The following is a 22,263-nucleotide window of genomic DNA, read 5'->3' on the forward strand; positions in this document are numbered from 1 at the left end:
GTCGTTTCTTCCTAGAACTCGAGCTTCCTGGGGGCAGCCGGGATTCGTGGGATCAGTCGTGGGCGCATCATCGGCATGCAGCCACGTCCACATCAACAGCTGGAGCTGTGAAGAGAATCAGTATGCTCGAAAACATCGATTCTGATGAAGAAGTCATTGTGTTTTTGAAGATGGCATAGAGAAACTCCAAAGTTCACTGATATATACTAAATCGCGCCTCACCCATCTTTGCGATCATGCCAGAGGGGCAACTTCAGAGAAGGTCGGATGCTCCAAGACGCGGCCCTTAAGCACCCAGGCAGAGAGTCCGTTGCCCAAAGGCGATTAATTCCCCATCCTTCATGATCTTGTCATTGCCATCTCCGTTCTATTTGAGAAATGGTTTGGGCGACACAATGAACAAAACAACAGCACGAAGGGCCTCTGATACTCTTCATTTGAAGCCACATAGTGAGTCTGAAGTCTGTGTTTTAGTCTTAAGCCAAATCTCGATGATCTTGCCTGAAAATCCGTTCATGTCTTTGGCCGTTTCAGCAACTGTTCCAACTCCAGCCCCATTACAAGCTGCCTGGCTGCCTTACTTTCGTGGCTTCGGAGACGAAGCTCGAGGGAGAGTCTTTGCTCATTCTTTAGAGTTTTTGAGTCGGGGAAAAGGTTTAACTTAGTACTTGCCAGCTCAATCCTTCAAAGCTTTTACAAAAGGTTCAACTCAGTACTTAACCCTCACAAAATCCCAATAGACTCTACTCATCTTCCCTCCCTTCTTTTCTTTCTTCTAAACGCACACCATTAAGCAAAAATCCATCAATCAACTATACAGCCTCAAATTATCCATCCAGATATCATCACTGATTCTATCTACCGGATCAGTCAGTCTCGACGCCTCGCCAACCCTTTCGATCGGTAGAAGACAACGACGTTGGGTACAAAGCGCAGCCATGCCAGACACTATTTTACACGTCTCAAAGGAGGAATTTGAGGAGATCCTTGATGAGAAGCTACAGCCCATTAACGACCTCCTTGATGTCATCAAAAAGAAGTTAGATGACCTGACGAACCAGGATCTGGCACCCAAGACTCCTCCTAAGGAAACCGATGTTCGACCTCAGGACTGAAAGATTATGCGTATGTTCCAAAACTCTATACACTAATCCTGTTGCTTGTTTACTGATTCACATCTCTAGCCAGTCAAGCTTGAGACTCGCCTAGAATGGCTAAGGGAAACGCGGGTAGGAGGCATCAACGGATCCATGTGTCTCTTATAAGCCCTGCTTCTAGTCTATTAGCAATGTTAGCTATAGCAACCCCGTTCCTGCGTCACCAGAAATGTGTGGAGGGCATGCTTTTGAGTGACAAAGATAGGGCCCTTAGAGAAGCAAAAGCCACTTGACAACATTTTCCCTCTATACAAGCTCATCCCCAACGTACGGAGACCACGTTTTGTGCCTGCTACAATATATGTAACCAATTCTTTTAGGTCTTTTCGCTTTGCGAAAGGGAGGAAGCCCCGTGCTCCCGTATTGCATTAGAGTTGGTGGGAAAGAAAAGCACACAGGGAACAATAGAGAATATGGCCTTCGCAAGTTTAATGAGATTCAAACAAATATCAATAATCATATTTGCGGCAGTCTAGTAGATGGGACAAACTTTTGTTCATTATGTGACTCTCTCCCCATCTTGGCAACCTCCATATCCTTCACTGAGCCTCAGAGAGCAAAACATGAGGGTTTAGAAGAGGATACCAAAATAAACTCAGTAAAGACTCTCCTAAACTTGCACTAAATTGCCTAAGTCTTTACATCACTTAGGATAACGGTCTCAAGTTTTCTTGCCTCTCCCGGGTCATGTATGTCCATCGGACTGAAGTCAGTGGTAAACCCAGTGTTATCGACGTTGCACAGGGTAGCCTCCCCACTAAAATTTGTCTCAGTACACATCCAGCTCAACTCGCTTCCATCCTTATCACTCACAATTCATCATGAGAACTCGGAGATCCAATCGCACGAAGCGATATACGATAGAGAAGTACGACTTCGAAGGTAGTTCCGACGAAGAAGCTCTCGATCGCGCTTCCAAGCACGCAGAACGGGATGAAAACTTTGATGAGGCTGCCGCTGCAGAAGAAAGTGCCGAAGAGCTCGCCCTTGGCCAAGAGCACGACGAAAATGATGATGCAGAATCCGACGGTCCTGTGAGCGAACCAGATGGTGTCCTGGACAGATTTGCGCGTCAACGTGTCAAGCCTATCAGGCCCTTCAACGTTCGCGCAGCCGGCTTCACGGGATACCTCGATCTTGAGCCTGTGGCGGATGGGCGCATTGTGAGATCGTACTGGGGGCCCTACGACCGCGGGTTTAAAGCCAAGCAGCTCGTTGAGGCATGGTACGGACGTCATGAAGATGGCGTCAAGTTGGTCACGGGGATGCTGGATCGTTGGATGGACTGGACAGTGCTTCCTCCAAAAATTCAGAATGATGAGGGACAGAAAGATAGAGGTGTTTGGTCGCCTAGCTACTTCGAAAGGGAAGCTTACAGCGCCGAGCATTGGTACGAGCGCGTCAGGGAGAGTTTACCAGAAGCAAACGCGATGGTACCACTGTCAACCGATGAAGTTCCACGATACCAGTTTAAGAGAGAGCCAATGCCAGTATTATTAGGACCGCCCACATCTCAACAAGAGGTCAAATTCGAACCTGGTGACGCATACTCTATATCCCAGAATGGCCTCCCAATGCAAAATGACGATGCGCCCTTTGGGTGGATCTTAGATGCTGGCGGTATCGTCACCGGTATGGACTGGGCACCTCTGAACAACGCCAACTCGCCGCAACTTCTAGCCCTCTGCGTTATTCCACATTCCGATCAAGAACTATACGATTACGAACAGGAATCTTTGAATCCAGAGTTCCAAAAGTACGGCACTGTGCAGCTATGGGAATTCGTCGGAGAGAGGCAAGAAAATGGCTTTGCTCGACCTTCGATGCAACCTCCGATACTGCGCAAGACGATATGTCTCGAATTTGGGCGGGCTCGAAGAGTCAAATGGAGTCCTGCATGCGGCTTCTTGGCCATTCTTTGCGATGATGGCAACGTGTACGTAGTGGAGGCCGGTGACGGCGGAGGGGGAAGTTATGGTGAGTTCAATATCGTACTGACACCAGTCCAATAGCTAACAGTGTTCAGAAAAGGTTGCGCAGCCAATAGCTGTATTTGGCTTCCCAGATGAAGACGCTAAAGCGACCGCGCTTACATGGATCAACTTCAACAGGCTGGTCGTGGGTTATACTGACGGCTCTATTGCTATTTGGTCCCTCCGTCCTCATCGCCTCCTATCCCGACATCCAGTCCACCACAATATCGTGGTCGATCTCGTCTCTGGCTATCCAGCAATGCCCTACCTCGTTGCCTCAACCCCTGTAGGCGGGACTGTCAAACTGATTGACCTTCGTGCGCCAAGTTTCGAGTCAACCGAAGTCCAGAACCTTACAGTCGGAACACAACCGAATTTGCTTGGATACAGCGATCACCTGCTTGGCTTCTACTCCATGTACCCATCCGCCGGTGTTTTGAATACCCACATCGGCTTCATGCACCATTCGCAATTCCCTGTTGCGCGTCGTGTCTTTACAGGGGAAAGCTTTCCTTCATGTCTCGCAGTCGGACGAACACATCCATACCTCCTTGTCGGTTCTCTAGACGGCTCACTGTGGGCTATCAATCCACAGGTTGAACTCTTCACCACAAGACGTGAACCCACGGACCGTATCCGAGTTTTCCATCACGAACATCGCCCTGCAAAGCTTTTCCCCGCTGGTTCACCCGCGGCAGCGCGAGGAGTGTCAAGAATAGCGACAGGCTTCATATTGGAGCGCAGCCTAACTAAGCATTCAGCCCATAAACCGCCGGTCAAGAAAGGGAAGAAGCCAAAGAAGAAGGATACCGACACAGCTGTCGGAGACGATGAAGAAGAAGGGGGCGCAATTATGGATCCGACCCGAGCCATCATCTACGAGCCACTGACAAGGATCACGGTGGCCGAATGGAATCCTAACGAAGAGTATGGATGTTGGGCTGCTGTGGCGATGGGCTCAGGTCTGGTGAGGATCACAGATCTCGGCTTGACGATAACAGAAGAGGAGGAAAATTAGTCCATGAGACACTGAGAACCCATAATGGTGTGGTGGTAGTCGAAAGCCTTGGCCATACCGTAAAAGTGTGTAGCGGCTGCAAGGATGACGAAAATGTGGAAGATCTGATGCGAGCTTCCCCAGATATCGAAGGCGCCAGGTGCGCTTCTCTCGGGCCAACGAGCCTATCAAGTCAGATTTAGATGCTTTACGTGAAGAGTCGGGGAGGACATACGGCATAGAGTACAGCGCCAAAGATGTACATGACGCCATGGAGTAGAACCCAGCTGAGACTCATGCGATCTTCAAGACCTTGGTAACCATAGATGAAGAGGCCATGGATGACAGGAACAACGCCAGAAAGACCAAGGCCGATGAACATCATTGCACGATACGGACGCCATGCTGGGGTTCGGAAGCGCTCAACCCATGAAACAACTGTGCATCCAAGGCCGAGTATACATATCTACTTTGTCAGCGAGTTTCTGTGCCATCAGTCAACATCATAGACTTACAACCCATAGATAGGAGGCCATCAGATTAGGCAGACAGAAGAAGCCGTAATACAGAGCTGGGACATAGCTGCCAACGATCAAAGCCACGATGCCTGTGTAATCCAACTTGTTCCCCCACTTCGAAACAGTATCGCTGTGATTCGACAAAGTGTGGTACGTGGCACTCATTCCCAGACAAACAACAGCGCCTCCAAAGAAGCATGCAAAGACGAATACGTCAGCGCTACTTGCGCTTTCGTACCGTGGACGGACAACTCGATCGACGTATACTGCACTAGCGAGAAAGACTATGGCACCGAGAAGGTGAGACCAGATGTTGACGGATTCATTGTGGAGGTAGAACAGGGAGCGGAATGAATGGGCATAGGAGCCATGAGATTGGCGGTAGCCCGAGAGGATGAAAGCGTTGTCGCGACGCCAGGCTGGGAGATCATCCCAGAGAATGAGAAGAGACTGTTCAACCTTTGATTCGAAGTTCTTAGCGGCATTGATAAGGTTGTCTGTGGCTGAAGGCCGGCGATTGCGAACGCCGTAGGGCTGAGTTTCGGCCATGGTCAAATGAGGCTATCCAGACTTGGAACAAATGCAGCTAGAGTCAGGAACTTTGCGTAGAACCGCTAACCGACAATTAGTTTCTGTCCTTGCGTCCTAGTTCTCGACTTATATATGAACCAAGTTCCACTTCTCCGGTCGTTTATAGTTGTGTTGTTGGACCAGGGTAGTTTTGTTGGGACAAGCACATGAAAAGACACGCAACGTGCTCCGAGGCTAAAGACAAATCGATGATGTACGCTTAATGAAAGAAGGCCTCTAGAAGCGTCGTAGAAGTTCCACCTGATTTTAGTCGAAGACCCTGTTTTATTGCAAAAGAAGTTATGATGGACTTGAAAATGGAGATGATAGTCTTTGGCGAGAGAGATCTGCTGTTCACTGGAGAAATCCACAAGCGAGGTGCACTAATACAGTGGAGGTTTTACTATCATAACATCAAAGTAACTCTACGATCATGACTACTCTTAAATCGAATTGCACGGGAATAACGAGGCACTGCAGTCAGCATTTGGGTCAGCATAGAATTCATTTATCGTTAGCCATCGCGCGAAAATATCGTGATCAGTGAGCGCCAATGTCTAAAACACCTAAAACATGCAGGCTGTCTGTCCGATGCGCTCACGCCATCCAAAGCCTCCAGGGATATCTCGAGTCTTCGCTCAATCGTTGCTAGAACCAGGCGAAACGTCTATTTCTTTCCGCTCTTCTTGATACCCTGGCCACCGGTGTTGAGAGGGCCCTTGCCTCCAGCCTTGGCGGCAAGTTCCTTGCGAGCCTTCTCGTCTGTATCCCAGTTGTTAGTGTGATGTTTCTTTGTGTTTTTCGCTTTCAGAGGTTCGTACCGGCGCGCTTCTTCTCGAGGAAAGCCTTGTCATCTTCGTCGAGGTCCTTCTGGGCCTTCTTGGCCTGCTTCAAGGGCTTGACCTTGCCGCCTGTGGTTTGGAGGGGTTAGTTTTCTGTCTCTGTATGAATTCAGTCGGAGAGATTGAACGAACCTTCTCGGTTAGCGCCACCCATTTTGATATATGTAAAGCGAAAGAGAGTCTTGAGTTGTGTGAAAAAGGAGCCAAAGCTGCGGTTGAAGAAACAAAGATTGTCGCGAGAGGGAAAAGTTGCCTCCCGCTTATTGACTTTTGTCCAGGCCCTCTCGCGCTCAGCACAGCCCAGCCCACTCACTGGCAGCGGTGAGCCCACTTTCGACCGCGGGGATAAGCGCGATAAGATGGATAAAGGTCTTTCAGGGCTTAGCTAATCCAGGAAATGGGCCTTGTAGCCTCATCAGTTGTTTCGCTGTTACCTGACGTCAAAAAGTCTAGAGATACTCGGTTCAGATAATAACTTTCATCTCGCATCACGGCACCTGTTTAGGTTTTACGACACCTCCATCCGTCTCAGAGTTTCCAATTCGCTTAACCATTTTTCTTTTTCATCTGGACAGTGCTCCAGCCTTCCTTCATCCACTACATTACCTCCCCTATCGGCTCTGAGCCTCTACGAGTCACTACTGATCCGGTTGGGCTCTTCTCCCATTGCACTCTGCTCTTCCTAGTCCCCAGCGCTGACACTGTTTCTGCTTCCCTCCATTTCAAGGCCTTGAGGATCTAAGTAGCACCGTCGTCATCATGGCGTCGAGTTCGGACGAAGGCGAGATCGTCGAGAACGCCGCTAAAGATTTGAAGGCAACTTCACTGCAGCATACTGGAGGAAGCAGTGTTGACCGTCAAGACAGAAACAAAAGTAGACTTTCGACTCCGGATCACGATTCGGCTTCTAAATACAGCAACGGCTCACGGCGAAGCATTTCACCCCGTGGCTACAAGCGATCGCACGACGAAAGAGACAGGGATAGGGACAGAGATCACTACAACTCCAGACCTCGCGATCAGGGCTATCGCCGGAACTACGAGGATTCGCGACGTGACGACCATCGAAAGCCGCGAGGGCAATACGATGACCTAGATCGACCTGCATCGCGAACATCAAATTTCAGCTACGGGGGCCGCGATCGGAGCCGTGACAGAGACAACTACCGCGATGGAGACCGAGATCGGTACTCCAACAAACGACCTCGAAACAGGAGTCGCTCTCCTCAGAGATCTCGACCTTCGGATAGAGGCAGGTTTGATCGCTTTGTCAGAGAAGGCCAATACGATCGTCGCGACGATGGGCCAAAGGAACTTAAGTATGAAGACAATTCGAGAAATGGGGGGTCTATGTCCAAGAGGACGACAGTAGGAGAGGCTTCACACGCCCAAGAACATCATGCTAAACCTGAACAAGGCCTTACAAATGGACATGGCACTTCCAAGGCTTCTCAGCAGTATGTTGATCTACACTCCTTGGTTAAACGAGGTACTAACATGTTTATAGGGAGCCAGCAGCTCAGAAGGAACCGGAGCGAAAACTGGAACCTGAGCCAGAGCCCGACTACGAAGAGCCTGAGCCGTTTGACGAAGAAGCTGAAATCGAGCGACGCCGCAAGCGACGTGAGGAGATTCTGGCTAAGCACAGTTCTGCCACTCCTCTCCTTCTCCATGCTGTAGGTGCGGCTGCGAGTAAAGCTCACGGATCCTCTCCTGCGTCCACCGCGCCCGACACGCCCATGAGAGCACATTCCGACATTGAAAGTCCCCGCACTCCCCGATCAGGTATGTCAACAGCATCTGGTGGAGGGATCTTATTGACCAGAGGTGCAGATATCGCATCACCACGCTCTCCCGGATCACATACCGAAATGTCCCCTGGAGGCATCAACTTCCTCGATGACAGAGCCCTGATGAACAACCACGGCAAGGCTCACCCAGACGAGGAGGATGGCCCCTCGGCCGCTGACTACGATCCTACTGGAGACATGCAGGAGGATGAACGACGACATGAGCTCCGGCACGGGAACGTCGTACTTCATGGTGAGCAGCATCCCATTGCAACGGAACAACAGCCACAGGAAGATGTTCAGAAAGAGTCTACCGAAAAGACCAGCGGTGATGATGACGATGATGACTTCGATATGTTTGCGGAAGACTTTGACGAGGAAAAGTATGCCACAAAACCTGTCGAGCCGGTCGCGCCTATCGAGGGCGACGGCAAGGCCCCTGATGTCCCAGCTATCAAGGGAGGTATTCTCGAAGGTGACGACAAAGATGGATACTACAAGATTCGTATCGGTGAAGTCTTGAATGGTCGGTATCAGATCCAGGCAGCACTGGGAAGGGGTATGTTCTCAGGGGTAGCCCGTGCCGTCGACATCACCACGAAGGAGCTCGTCGCTATCAAGATGATGCGAAACAATGACGCCCTCCGAAAGGGAGGATACACAGAGATTGCCATCCTGGAGAAGCTCAACGAGGCTGATCCTGAGGGTCGCAAGCACATCATCAAGTTTATCCGCCAGTTCGACTACAAGGGCCATCTGTGCATGGTGTTCGAGAACCTGAGCATGAACTTGCGAGAGGTCTTGCGAAAGTTTGGTAACAACGTGGGTATCAATCTTGGAGCTACGCGAGCATACGCATACCAGATCTTTGTCGCTCTCGCGCACATGCGAAAGTGCAGTATCATTCATGCTGATCTCAAACCGGACAACATCTTGGTATGCAACCCCACGATGCTAACATTGAGACACGCGAGTGCTAACTTTAGTAGGTAAACGAGAGTCACAACGTGCTCAAGATCTGTGATTTGGGTACGGCTATCGACAAGACGGATGCGGCGACAGCGCACATGGATGTCACACCATACCTCGTCAGTCGATTCTACCGAGCGCCAGAGATTATTCTGGGCATTCCTTACGATTACGCCGTCGACATGTGGTCCATCGGCTGCACGTTGTATGAGATGTACACCGGCAAAATCCTCTTTGCTGGAGACAGCAACAACCAGATGCTCAAGGCAATTATGGAGATCAGAGGAAGGTTAACGCCGAAGTTGTTCAAGCGTGGACAACTATCGCCAGCTCATTTCGACGACAAGGGACAATTCGTCAGCATCGAACGAGACAAGGTTCTAGGCAAGGTATGTTGTGATTCCATTCATTCACTCCCTCCACGTTGTTTCTGTTGTTGTTTTTGCCATCACACTCCTTGCATCTCCCTACAAGCGCCATTTGGCCATGGTCTTGGTGGCCGCCCACGCAAGGTCTATGCTATTTTTGCCACAATGGCTGGGGGCTGTTCCATCATGGGGCTCTGCGAGCGTAAGCGCCTACGTTAGATCCCTTGCAGACTGAAGCGCTCGGGATATGTGGGGTAACTTGACGATGACCAACACCACCCACATAACGGTCAATAGATCAAAACAACAGTCATCAGGCATGTTTGATCTCATCCGCCCTTGCGGGGTTCTCGAACATACTCAGCAAGGGATGGATGGATGGATGGTGTGATGAGATGGGGTTACAGAACGCCTCGAGATCCTTTCAAGGTTAAAGCTCAGGTCGCATGACTTGTTTTGTCTCGGTAGATCGGACTCCCTCTCAACGTCAGCCACGATGACCTACATATCCCTTGCATACGAGTTCAACGGCTGCTAAGAGTTTGGCCAAGCGCTCAGCCCTTGTTGACATGCGCATTCACATGGAGAATTCCTTTTCCCATTTTAGAACCATGAGTCAGGAATGGATAACTAACAAATTGTACTTACAGACAACCGTCCGAACGATGGCGGCGGTAAAGCCCACCCGGGACCTACGGACGAGACTCATGGCTGCGTCGTCAGGGATGAACGACGCGGAAACGAGGGACCTGAACCACTTCATTGATCTCCTCGAGCACTGTCTTACCCTCAATCCCGACAAAAGGATGAAGCCGGCTGATGCACTGCGCCATCCCTTCTTTGCTGCACGGGCGGGACATGTACGTCGGTAAGGAGGGTGTCAAGCATTCGGATCATGGATTCATGACGCTGTTTTGAGACAATCAAAGGCGCGGGATGAGAGATTTTTGGGGCAAGATATTTTACTTGGCTAGACAAGGCAAGGGAGGATAATGGCTGGCTCAAAACATGTGGTGGTTTGATCGATGTCTCTGAACGTGTCACCGCCGTTTTTATGTCATGCCTTGCTATGTCTCACCTTGTCTGTTATGTCTCGCATGAGGCCGATGTTATTGGAGTCTAGACTTGGAAGAAGCAGGCTAGAAATTTTTGATGGAGTTCTGGAGTATCGATCCTTTACGAGGGTCTAAAACAAATGCCTACAGAGTTTTAGTAACATAGCTACTAAGGAATTGCTAAGTAATGCTCGGATTGTTTGATGAATGATCGCCGATGATTGAATGAGTCTTTTTACGGATGCGTGACCTCGTACTCGCTGTATTCCGAGTCACATCACGCCCGGCTCATACGGGAGGAATCCACATGCTCGGGCTTGGTATTGAGATTGATTGAGGCTCCCAGGCACGGAGTGGCGATGCAGGCGTGGGCTTGCTTACCCGCGTGAGCATGAACACGCCTGCAGCCTACGCTAGGTGAAAATGTTGTGCATTTTCTAGGCTACATTATTCATTCCAGGTTCAGGTTTGACAGCCTGATAGGCAGAGACGGGGCGTAACGATCAGGGCTGATTACACATTGTGGTTAGGTTTGTTGAGTTGATTGCTGGCAGCCGATGTTACATTTGAGATGTTTGTTGTAGATGGTTTGGGGGACACGGGTTGTGGTCTGTGTAAGTCGCTTGGTCGGGATGGAGAGTGGTTGGTCAGACTATCAAAGAAGAGAGTTCTTTGTGTTTGAGAAGTTGACGTCAATGAGGTCACACAGATCAAGTCAGTGGTACAGAGAAGAAGATGAGCAGGGCGAGCAAGTTGTGACGTTTGTGCCGATGATTGTCATGATGTGATGTGATGTGCACGAGAGCTCAAAGGTGAGGCTTTTGATGATCCAATATCCGATATCCCTTGCTTGATCAACAATGTCACAGATCGTCACTCACTCTTAGTCTTGTCTTGAGCGATCTTATCGGTTCTCCCCGAATGTACCGAGAGCGTTTGCTTGCCCTGCATTATGATGTGCAGGAATAAAATTGTTCGACTGTAACACCCTTCCCATACAAACCTGTAACAGAACCTGCGACGGAGATTGCGCCCAGACTCAGGGCTCGGAGGAGCAGGGCAGGGCAAGGATCCCTTGAGCTTGAGGGTTTGATGAAATCAGAAGTGGATTCGGGATTTTCTCAGCCTCACTTTAATCGCAGGGGCAGGCAGTTTTTGAGTGAGACATTATGACGGGCTGTGGCGAGAGTGTCGTCAGGATCGGCGGGTTTTGTTTCGATGGGTTATTCATTGGTGCAATTTTGCTGGGTTATGCTGCTGATTGCCCTGCAAGTTTCATGAGGAGAGATGATCCGTCCAGTAGAAGTTTGCTAGCCTGTGATTCGGGAGAGCTACAGGACGTCGTGGTGATCGGTTTGTGTGTCTTGGTGAGGGTTCTTGTGTTCGATGATGATCAGGTCAATGCGACAATTATGATGTTTCGTGTGATCGGACACGATAACTGTGAATGGACAACGAAATTGCTGTGAGATGTGCTACCCGCCCTGGCAAATAAGTGAATATCAACCAAAAGATACAGTAGAAGAAGCATGTTATCGTGGCTAGATACAGGGTAACATAGCATAACCGTTTGTGTTTGTGATGCTCCGTGTCTACCCCGGGTCCGCTCCGTGACGGCATCTCCAGATCCCAGCTCCACATGAACATGGCACGGCCGATTTGAACAAGAAGGAGGCCGATAGTGAGCGGCCCTTGACCTCGTGTGTCCGGACCATTCCAAGGGGAGGGGAGCCGTATCAATTCTGGACTACAGTACGTACGGCTGAGCATCATCAAGATCTTGATATTGCTAGCGAGAGTCAATGTGACGCTTCTCGTTCTGGATCGTGCTACAATTGGTCCAACTCGATCTTCAACTTCACAAGTCGTTGATGCAAATCATGGCCCCTCCAGGCGCCGCGGATGTCATCCCGTAAGCTTCACCACCACCCAATAGAGTCCCCGCCCCTACTTTACTTTACGCCGTTGAGAGTCGAGACCGGTAGTGCATTAGACTTCAGACCAAAGGCGACAACGTTGGCTTCTCGCTTCTCTTTGCGGTAGCCGCGAGCCCGTAAATGATCGGCCATGATGCGATACATTTCTGGTATCTCAAACTATACAACTCGAGCTGATCAGTGAGCATGTTTCTCATGCCCCGTCTAGCCCGTCCCCTTCTCGGGGCCTCGTGACAAATCCTGTGTGTTGCATTGTCCTCCCTTGCGTCCACACGCAACGCATAACCAGCCCTTGCAGACATCCAGCCTTTGGCGGTGAATCTACATTGTCGACAGAGGCTTTGATATCAGCCCACCTCGAAACGGGCTGTCTTGGCTCTAGTGGTGCAGCTTGACGTTTGAGACGGTCTTCTATCTCATGATTGCGTCTTGATTGACGACGGTTTACGTGGAGATACGTAGTGAGTGGTTATCTCCAAGAGATAACTGCTGATCGATCCGGCACTGCATGTGATGGTGGTCGTATCTCCCCAGAGGCTTTCGATGATCGATCTTCAGATCGTTATCAGACCAGAAACGAGTCCCAGCTCTCGCTTCCAATCGCTCCAAAGTCCCATTGTCAACAGCAAGGATATCTCAATCGGGCTAGAAACACCAGACTTGACAAAGATATCATGCAAACCAAGCCAAAGGTGATACCAGCGCCGGCCGGTTCAGAGACGAACCGCAACCATGTTCCCGGGGAAGTGGCCCTGGCGGCAGTTGATGGTGTGCTCTCGATTGCTCATCCTCAATGCGAGTGACTGCCCTGGCGCCGCCCTCCTACCATTGTTTCCCTCTGCATCTCCCGATCTACCTAGGACTAGGACTATGGCTGAGGTCTTATACCGTATACAGTAGCAAGCTGGACTGGACTCAACCGTAGAGATGCATAACCATGACTCAAGGTGCGCATAGCTTCTCTAAGTGAGTGCATAGACGGCAGTGTCGAGGATAACTCCCTATTGGATCGATATGGCATGTGGTTAACCTTTTCCTGCTTGGAACTGCCAGAGTAACATCCCGATTTGCTGGCTGTTCTTATTCGCAACCAAACCAACCGACGATGAATGCATAAGAGGAGCTGGTATCGAACCAGGATGGAGCAAGCTCTTGCATTGCCGTCGCTTGGTGCGAGAGCCAGTGGTTCAATCAAGTTGGAGCATAGCAGTACAGTAGAGGCGAGCAGGTTTCGGTCAGCGGTCGAAACGGAATCAGCCCATGCATAACATATGCTGAGACAGAAGAGTCTAGCGCATAATGTTTGTTTTGCCCATGGTCATCGCCATGAAAGAAGGGTAAAGCTCGAACCCTCATGAAGCAATGTTTGAGGCCACTGGAAAAACAACGCCATGCTTCAGTTACAGTAGATAGCGGCGTATGATCGACGCCCCGGACTCATTGGAGATTAATTAGAACAGTTTTTCTTTCTTTGACTTTGACTCAGGTGGCATTGGCGTCAGAGGAATCAGTGCTCGCTGGCGAGAGATGGGTCGATTCCAGGGATATCCCTGTAGCTCAAGGATCAGACAGCGGCCTCACTCTGTGTCAAGTGGATCGAGATGATATGTTTAGAGCTCAGTGCGCGGTAAAGGAGCAGGGCTACAACGGGGAATAACCAAGTCGGAGATGATTGCTGGAGATCTGAGTGCCAGGCAAGGGGCCTAAACCTCGAAGGGCTTAGATGCACCCGTGATTTTTGGCGATGCAGTTGATGGCTGATGGGTAATCACGGTGAAAGGCCCATTCTCGAATGCCCTGACCGCTTCTCTCGGGCCCATCCTACCATCCAATCGACCCGCCGCCCATCTTTGACAACTGTTAGCAATGAGACACTGTCTTGTTTTTAGGGGACCACTCGACTGAGCTGGAATACCAGGGGGCCCTTGGAGGAATTCGGACTTTTATTGACATGGAATAGGGTAGGCGAGACGGTATTTTGGACAATTGTCAAGCTGCTGCTTTACTTTGGTTCGCTTCACCTGAAGTTCTAGTATCAAGAATTCCACTCGGATGCATGGAGAAACACGTTGGGGGAGCTGAGATCATGCGATAATGGTTCGTGGCTGGAACAACTGATTGAGGTTGAAAACAAGTAATCAGTAAGGAAATGAATGCCTCGTCGCCTCAAATTCCTCCTCAATCTGTCAGTGTCAGTCAAGGCTCGCTCAGATCCGATGTTCGTTCGTTCGAGGCCAGGCAACGCAAAAGCAAAGGCAAAGGCAAGGCACTGTACGATACCCGTTCACATGGATGTGATGACAGGAACTGAACTGAACTGGAAGCAACCCGAGCCGACATGCGCACACGCATTCACACTCTCATTTCACATTCTCACCGTAAAGTAAAAAGTAGTCGTCGTTATCAGTTAGACTACCATCCATGCCATGCATCCAACGGGTGACAGAGATCACAGGCCGATAAAGACAGGCAACGGGCCACATTCCTTGGGGCATGCACAGCTTCTCATTGGACGCCTCTTCTGCAACCCGTCCCCCGTTTCCCATCAGTCAGCCTCACTGTAACTTGGTAGAGCTGCCACTGTCACCGTCGTGGCCTGTTCAAGGGGTCTCTTGACTTTGACAAGCAAGTGAACTGTGCTGCGCTGTGTGTGCTGTTTGGAAGAAACCCTCTGTCTTGTTTGGTCCTACACGACAGGGGGGCACACAGACACACCACTCATCTTTCACTCTACCTGCATCTCACCGCGGCCTGGGACCGCTGGGTGGTACTGACTGACGCACCCGAGCTCTGCACCTGTCTGCTTCGAGTAATATCGGATCCCGGGGTGCTTGGCCAGCAGCCCGTGAGGACGCTGCAAACAGACACAGAGCGGTAGAGCAGAGCTGCCAGCGGGCGGGTTGAGGCCCCTTCGAAGACATGCCGTTAGACGGATACGTGCATAGACAGCCAAATGGATATCTGATGGCAGGCCTCGTCTCGGTTCAAGTCAGACAAAGACAACCAGGGCTGTCAGTACTGTACAGTACCCGCCGACGGAGGATCGCTTATGGATGAAACACCATGTTGCTGATTTGCTTCTTTGATCAACATAGAATAAGCAAGCAAGCAAATCTCATTTCCCCTTGTCAGCCTTCGATGAACATGGCATGGCATGGGCATAGCATAGAGTGTGATCATGGATGATATCTCGATATTTGATACACTTTGGCCTCTGACCAATCAAAGCTCAAGGGTGGCAGGGCAGATTGAAAAGTACGAGGTTGAAGAATAGAGATGGCTCACCAAGAATGTCGATCTTATCCTTCTGCAGAGGGAGGCATAACCAACACTGAGGGGGCAAGAAAACACCGAGCCTAGTTATAGGAGTGTTAAAATAAAGTTAGCAAAGAGTCACTTAATTTTAGGCTAAGTTTACCCAAGTACTTTTGTCATCCAGGATCAAGGTCCTAAGTTTTCTTTTCTCCCATAGCCAACCATAGACCAACGGAGCTGGCATAAACTTATGCAGCGCCTAGCAGCTCTAGCCTCACAGCGGGGACGTTCACTGGCTGGAGGGGCAAAATAGTGAGGGGATCGACGCAATTCAGCATCTGCATTCTGCAACAGTGGTGCCAGTTCACTTTACATTGAATTCACATTCATTCACATTTCAGCCCCCCTCACCCCAAGATAATTATCCCATCCATTATTATCTATCACACAGAAGACGGTAAGTACCTGGGTGTGTATCCGTTTCCGTGACTTCATGCATTCCTTTTTGTGCAAAAACATGTCGCCAAAGCCAATCGAGTCGCAAACTCAATCGTATCTGGGCGAAAAAAGGTTTGCTGTTCCGTTCCAGTTGTTGCTCAGAGGCAGGTCCGGCAAAAGTATGTGGACTGCACTGTAGTGTAGGGGGGAGACAGCCTACAGACACGACACGGCCGGACTCAAACTCTGTGTGTGATGAGAGTTCCAACGTGCAGAGTGACGCCGGCCTCCGACGTCTCCGCTCCAGACGAGAGTGAGTACCGAGTACGCCTACGCCGCCCCGGCCGGGAGAGATGTTGGGGAGGACAGAGGACAGTGGCAGCCACACGGAGGCAAAGGGCAAAGCTACGGCCAAACTGTGATTCATCACGGGGGGCTGTTGATTATGACGATTCGCCCGACGGGTGGACCTCTGAAGCCAGTCAAGTCACAGAGAGGACACGCAGCACAAGAGACGGCTACGGCACAGCGGACTCTTCCCTTTCTTGGGGGTGTCAGCAGAGCACACGCAACACAGACAGACAGCACAGGCACCGCCCAGGTTGCTAGAGATCTGCCACCAAAGGCCTATGACTGGTCCAAGGCATGCTTCGAGTGGCAGTGGGCCGATGGATGGCGTTAGTGCTGAGAACCGATGAGTGAGTGAGTGAGAGTCTACAGAACAGAGCAGAAAGCCCAGAAAGATGATGGTGGGCCTGGGAGGAACCTGAGAGGACGTGGCCTGGAGGCAGTGACACAGAGAGAACCACTTCTAAACGGATCCTTGCCTTTTCGTATATTGCTCAGCGTCACCAAATCAAGTCCTCTGTCCAATCCCTGCCTCTCGTCCAACGCCTCACGAGCCAAGGACGCCCCCCCCCCCCCTTCACTCTGGCTCTACGCCCAGACAAGAATAGAGCATTAACGCAACGCTACGCTACGCAACGCGACGCTAACGCTACCGCACAACGAGGCCAAGGCCAAGACCCAAGACAGGGCCATACCCATGCTCATTAATCTCTCCAACTGGACAAGGGTATGATTGAGGTGGTGGGTCTGCTCCACGCAACGCAATCCCAAGCCCGAGGCGTGGATGGATAGTGGATGTGTCAAGTGTGAGCGACTGAGTGAAGCTGCTCGACTAACTCGATGTACGTACCGTCATGTCTTGGGTGGGTGTGTGCCTGTCTCTCGCTCGCCTTGTCCTTGTTCGCTAGAGAGACTTAACTTATCTATCGTCGCTGCCCATCTCCAAACTCGGTTGGATCTAGTTTGAGGAACCTCTATCACCACTTTCACGACACTCCTTCCGGCAACCTTCTCTCACTCTCTCGCAGACGTGACCTTCTGGTCTACTCTTGTCGAACAACAACTCTTCAACCTCCCACTCGACAATATCTCCCCTGGAAGGACGACAAAAACTCACTCTTCTCTCTCATCTCTCGTCTCGACCCGTTGATTCGGCCATCGGGACCCCAAAAAGCTACTACTTCAACCACCAACCACACCCCAAGGAACTCTTTTTAATAACGACCCGTTTGGAACTACACTGGACCGGACTGGACTTTGGAACAGGATCTCCCATCACAGGCCGTAGGAAAATACTCCGTGTTTTCTTCTCTTTCCTTTTCTTGCTGCTGTATGCCGTGCCGTTTTGGATTATCTCTCTGCCGGCCCTAGGATCTACTTCAACCTCAAACCAGAGAATACAACCCAGTTTCTAGGATTACTTTGTGAAATACCAACCAGATAACATGCAGCAACATGCCATATTCGGTTACCAAACCCCTCCGCCCTCTCCAGGATTCGATCATCCCAAGTGCGCTGTTCAACAACCATTTGCCGTCCCTCACTCTCGACACTTCCAGAACCGATGCGTCCCTCTCGCCCCGGAGGCCAGGCTAGGCCGCGTGCTTGAGGGTACTCTCCAGCTTACTGACATCCTTGGAACTGGCGCCTATGGCGTCGTGTACCTTGCCGTCGATCTCAAGACCGGAGGTAAATACGCTGTCAAGTGCTTGAGCAAGTTCAATCCCGATGGAACCCCTTTGGAATCCAGACAATTTGCCTACCAACAACGAGAGATCCGTCTTCACTGGAAGGCATCGGAACACTCCAACGTGGTCCAGATGCTCAAGATTGTGAATGATCCTGACTGCATCTATGTTATTCTCGAGTACTGCCCCGAGGGCGATCTCTTCTTGAATATCACTGAGCGCGGTCAATATGTTGGTAAGGATGAACTTTCAAGGAATATCTTTCTGCAAATCCTGGATGCCGTTGAACACTGCCACAACCTCGGAATCTACCACCGGGACCTCAAGCCGGAGAACATCTTGGTGACAGACCACGGAGACACTGTTAAGCTGGCTGACTTTGGCCTTGCTACTTCTGATGATCGATCCGAGGACTACGGATGCGGTTCAACATTCTACATGAGTCCAGGTACATACTATTCCCCCCTCCCCTCTCCCCTTGAAAGCACCCCTTTTGCATCTTGATGTTATCACGGATGGGACAGACAACTAACATATTTTCTTTCTCTCTTTTCAGAATGCCTGGACCACTCTGCTAGGAAGCCTTACTACCTTTGCGCCCCCAATGATGTCTGGAGCCTTGGAGTTATCCTCGTCAACCTCACCTGTGGACGCAACCCATGGAAACAAGCTTCCTTCCAGGACTCTACTTACCGTGCCTATGCCGGATCCAAGGACTTCTTGAAGACCATCCTCCCATTGTCGGATGAACTGAACGACATTCTGGGACGGATCTTCGAGCCTATCCCCGAGCAGCGGATCACTCTTTCTGAGCTCCGAACCAGGATTATGGCCTGCTCTATGTTTACCGTGCCGCCCATGTCGTCTCTACCGACACCTCCGGCCTCACCAAACCACATCACCGAATACGTTTCCTCCGAGGATGCCATCATCGACGACTATGAGTACGACTCACCTCTGTCGCCTGCCTCCTCGGACGATGAGGGTTCGCTCACATCAAGCGACTCTACCATTGACGACCTGGACGACGAGTTTGAACAGGAACGCCAGATGCCACAGACTCCTCCTGAGTTTGCACCACACGCCTTCGACCCTGAGGAGCCCAAGGAACATCAACTCATCTACCACAGCCAGGAATTCGTGCCCCAGAAGTACTCTGGGCCCGTCCCCGTGCCAGTGGCCGTTCCCCCTCAGCCCATGCTCTGCCAGCAGGTCCCTATGCCAATCCAGGCTCAGGTTCCTGTCTCTGCGCAAGCTCCTTGTCAACCCAAATCATACTTCCCCATCTGGGATATGGTAAAATACGTTCAACAAGTGCCCATGCTTCAGCACCATGTGCCCTTTCATCAACAGGTCCCCTTCATGCCTACGTTCCAAGGCTGTTACTAAGGTCTGAGACATGATCTCTCACCTTCGAAATAACGGCCCCTATTATTACTACCACGACCTCACCTGGATGAGATGTCACCGAGGCCACAAACCCCACTGGCCTAGGACACTGTTTGATTCTTCTATACCACCTTGGATATTACGCGACTTTAATATCGACCCTTGGCCACAAACACCATCATGGAACCATTACCTACCAAAAGCCGTGCAAGGATACGCCTACCAAAAACACTTTTTACGACCCATTGAATGACAGTCCGGGATTGCTTCTTTTAGGCCTTGTATTCCCCCTTTTGGAGCAACATTTTCTTGTTTCGGAATTTTTCATTTTCTTTGTCACAAAACATTTCTTTCTTTCACTTACAAAATACTTATTTAAAAAGCGAGGAGTTTTGTCTTTTCGAATATTATGAGGATGGGCAAGATATCAGTTGTAGAAAGAGGCATGATGTTTGGCGCATCGAGACTTTTATGGGAGGCGAACTTTGTTTGTTGTCATTTCTGCAGAGACAGAAAAGAAGACTTGGAAAGATTGGAGTTGTTGCTTGTCCGATCCTCGTTTATGTTCTTTTTTCTACCAGCCCAAGGAAGAGCTCATGTTTGTTTTGCCCAGGAATTCCAGAGGATAATGACTGTTGATCTTTTTACTCCTCGTTTTTGTTATGCTATTACTGTCTGGAAGGCGTCTGTCTTTTGTGATAGAAGCGGGAAGAATGGCCATGGCTTGCACTTGAACTGGATCAGAGATACCTCTTACTATTTTTATCATGACGGATCAGATGGGGACTCTTCAAGAAGAGGAGGAAAAGAAGTTGACGTGGGACAGGAGTCATATGGACTTAACTCTTGGTCCCGAGCAAAGATTAGAGCGAAGAGGACATGGCTCAATAGCCACAGCGCATATTGCGCAACCATACGTTTACTGAGGGATAGACGGCACCTCGCACAAAAGAGATGCATCTGCCGATCATCCTATGAATGAAAGATTACACACACAATAAGATACCTCACTCATACAAACTGATCTCAACTTTGCTGTGCCATGTGAAATGTGAGTGAACTTGACCGTCCGTGTCAACTAACAGCAACCACCAACAGCAGCAACATGATGATGTCTCACAAAGGCGGCTTCGGAATAGCGTCACATACTATAGATCCCGGTCTACCGCATCAGACTACGGTGCTCCCGCTCAAGCTGCATGCGAGCCGAAGTAGAAAAAAGCAACTTAACCATCCCTGGAACTCGTGCATCGTGGGGCGGGCGTTAGCGATGCAACGCTTGCGAGAGCGAGAAGAAAAAGAAAGGAAGAGAAGGGAAAAAAACAAGGCGAGAACGTGGCGCCCAATGAGCAGGGATAGTTTAGTTAGGGCGAACGGCATGAGTTTTGGAATGGATGTGTGGAGATGGTCGCAGCGAATTAGACGGGCAGACGTGAAAAGGTGAGGCGGGCTCGAGGAGGGTAGCGTGATGAGGAGGAGACGATTATTGGGGCGATGGATGAAGGATGAGGATGAAAGTCGAGACAATCCTCACGTCACAGAGAGACAAGAAAAGGTGGTGTTGGTGGTAGTGGTGAAGGTGGTGACGGTGGTGAAGCTATTCAGGGAAATATGAGACAACTGATAACATTCAAGTACTGACAAGTACACAGAATAAATGATACTCTATAATACCCTGGCTATAACAACGTACTTTACAGAGTACACCGCAGAGGCCATCTAAACTGCCGACCACTCAACGTGAGACAAAGCACGGAAATGGAACTCTACTGCATGCATCGCATTATCTCAACCCAGTCACTAATAACAGACAAGAAATCAATAGTCTGTTTGGCCTCAGTCTCACCGCTATCTAATCAAAAAAACCTCAAAGACACTCAGAAAAATGTCTCAGGCCCTTGTTTCGAGTAGAGTAATGCCCAAGCTTGGGCAGCAGCCAAAACCCAAACTCAAACAGAAGAGAAAGAAACATCACGGACCACTCGGTGGCATTTCCTCTTCAACTGCCTAGACGGCACTGCACGCACATCAAAGTTCAAATAGCGACATTTGAGAAATGCGCATGTTGATCACATCTCATTCCCTTGGTTGTTTCCGGTGATAAGAGAGAGATCAGAGAGACCACGAGGTCAAGGTCTCGCTTAGAATGCCCAGAAAGTTTAATTAAATCTCGTAACGTAAGCCTCTGGAAAAAGATGGGAAAGTTTCAAGGTTGGCTTGGCCCTTTTGATGGTTCGTTTTTGGTTTGGGGGGAGGGAAGAAGCAGGTTTCAGCGCTGGTTGTCGATCATGGTTCGGGGAGTGGGTGTGCGGCACAGCTTAGTTACAGCGAGCACTAACTAAAGTTAAGAAGAGGCCCGTGGTTCCACGGAGATTGATGGCTGATGGGTTCGGGGAGATAGAGCCACTCATTCACTGGAATGCTCCCGAAGCGTGGCCTACCGAACTGTACAGTTGGCTCTTTGCCAGTGGCTAAAGTGGTTGGTGATGATGATGGATCATCTCTCAGCTGTGATTTGCAGTGCTAAATTATCGCTACATATTGTCAATTAACCCGAGCCAACCCCCTGGCCAGAGAATGATATCAGCCTCTCATGATATCTCCAAGGTTGGTAAGCAACTTACATTAGGTAGGTTGTGAGTGATGATCAGATCCGGTAACCTTCACAACTGCATGATATGAGAGCAGGCTGTGCACTGTAACTACTCTACTGTAGATACTCAACGACAGGACACAACCTCGTAAACGCCAACATCTGGAACCCCAACTTTGACTTTCCTCCTCAACTCGGTCCGAGCTGTAATCGTAGATCCTGCGGCCACAATCTTCCCCCGGATGGCGCCGACCATTGCATCTCTTCACGATCCAGCCCTTTCTCTCCCGTCAAACCCAAAGCCTCCCTTGGCCTGCAGGATAACATTAAGCCTTAGCCGCAGCCCAGCCCAGCCCAGCCCAGCCCAGCCCAGCCC

The 22,263-nt window shown here is 50.2% G+C and overlaps 6 protein-coding genes across 6 annotated transcripts; 4 read left to right on the plus strand and 2 right to left on the minus strand.

The window, feature by feature from the left end:
• Positions 1–395: 395 nt before the first annotated feature.
• FTJAE_2539 (spore killer candidate 1) lies at positions 396–1,115 on the plus strand (the record flags this gene model as incomplete). Its single annotated transcript, XM_037348743.1, has 2 exons — positions 396–450; positions 871–1,115. The coding sequence occupies 2 exons, from the start codon at positions 396–398 to the stop codon at positions 1,113–1,115; spliced, it is 300 nt and encodes a 99-aa protein (XP_037210353.1).
• Positions 1,116–1,978: 863 nt separating this feature from the next.
• Positions 1,979–4,148, plus strand: FTJAE_2540 (uncharacterized protein; the record flags this gene model as incomplete). Its single annotated transcript, XM_037348745.1, has 2 exons — positions 1,979–3,134; positions 3,184–4,148. The coding sequence occupies 2 exons, from the start codon at positions 1,979–1,981 to the stop codon at positions 4,146–4,148; spliced, it is 2,121 nt and encodes a 706-aa protein (XP_037210354.1).
• Positions 4,149–4,335: 187 nt separating this feature from the next.
• On the minus strand, positions 4,336–5,194 carry FTJAE_2541 (regulatory role in lipid and phosphate metabolism; the record flags this gene model as incomplete). Its single annotated transcript, XM_037348746.1, has 2 exons — positions 4,336–4,593; positions 4,643–5,194. 2 exons carry the CDS (start codon positions 5,192–5,194, stop codon positions 4,336–4,338), a joined length of 810 nt encoding a protein of 269 aa, XP_037210355.1.
• A 688-nt stretch (positions 5,195–5,882) lies between these two features.
• FTJAE_2542 (translation machinery-associated 7) lies at positions 5,883–6,211 on the minus strand (the record flags this gene model as incomplete). Its single annotated transcript, XM_037348747.1, has 3 exons — positions 5,883–5,977; positions 6,037–6,126; positions 6,190–6,211. The coding sequence occupies 3 exons, from the start codon at positions 6,209–6,211 to the stop codon at positions 5,883–5,885; spliced, it is 207 nt and encodes a 68-aa protein (XP_037210356.1).
• Positions 6,212–6,816: 605 nt separating this feature from the next.
• FTJAE_2543 (CMGC DYRK PRP4 kinase) lies at positions 6,817–10,056 on the plus strand (the record flags this gene model as incomplete). Its single annotated transcript, XM_037348748.1, has 4 exons — positions 6,817–7,514; positions 7,565–8,783; positions 8,837–9,205; positions 9,835–10,056. 4 exons carry the CDS (start codon positions 6,817–6,819, stop codon positions 10,054–10,056), a joined length of 2,508 nt encoding a protein of 835 aa, XP_037210357.1.
• Positions 10,057–17,662: 7,606 nt separating this feature from the next.
• Positions 17,663–19,294, plus strand: FTJAE_2544 (RAN kinase; the record flags this gene model as incomplete). Its single annotated transcript, XM_037348749.1, has 2 exons — positions 17,663–18,353; positions 18,462–19,294. The coding sequence occupies 2 exons, from the start codon at positions 17,663–17,665 to the stop codon at positions 19,292–19,294; spliced, it is 1,524 nt and encodes a 507-aa protein (XP_037210358.1).
• Between the last annotated feature and the right edge of the window lie 2,969 nt (positions 19,295–22,263).

This window comes from Fusarium tjaetaba (genome assembly GCF_013396195.1).
Source record: "Fusarium tjaetaba strain NRRL 66243 chromosome Unknown NRRL66243_c0000049, whole genome shotgun sequence".
Lineage (NCBI taxonomy): Eukaryota > Fungi > Ascomycota > Sordariomycetes > Hypocreales > Nectriaceae > Fusarium > Fusarium tjaetaba.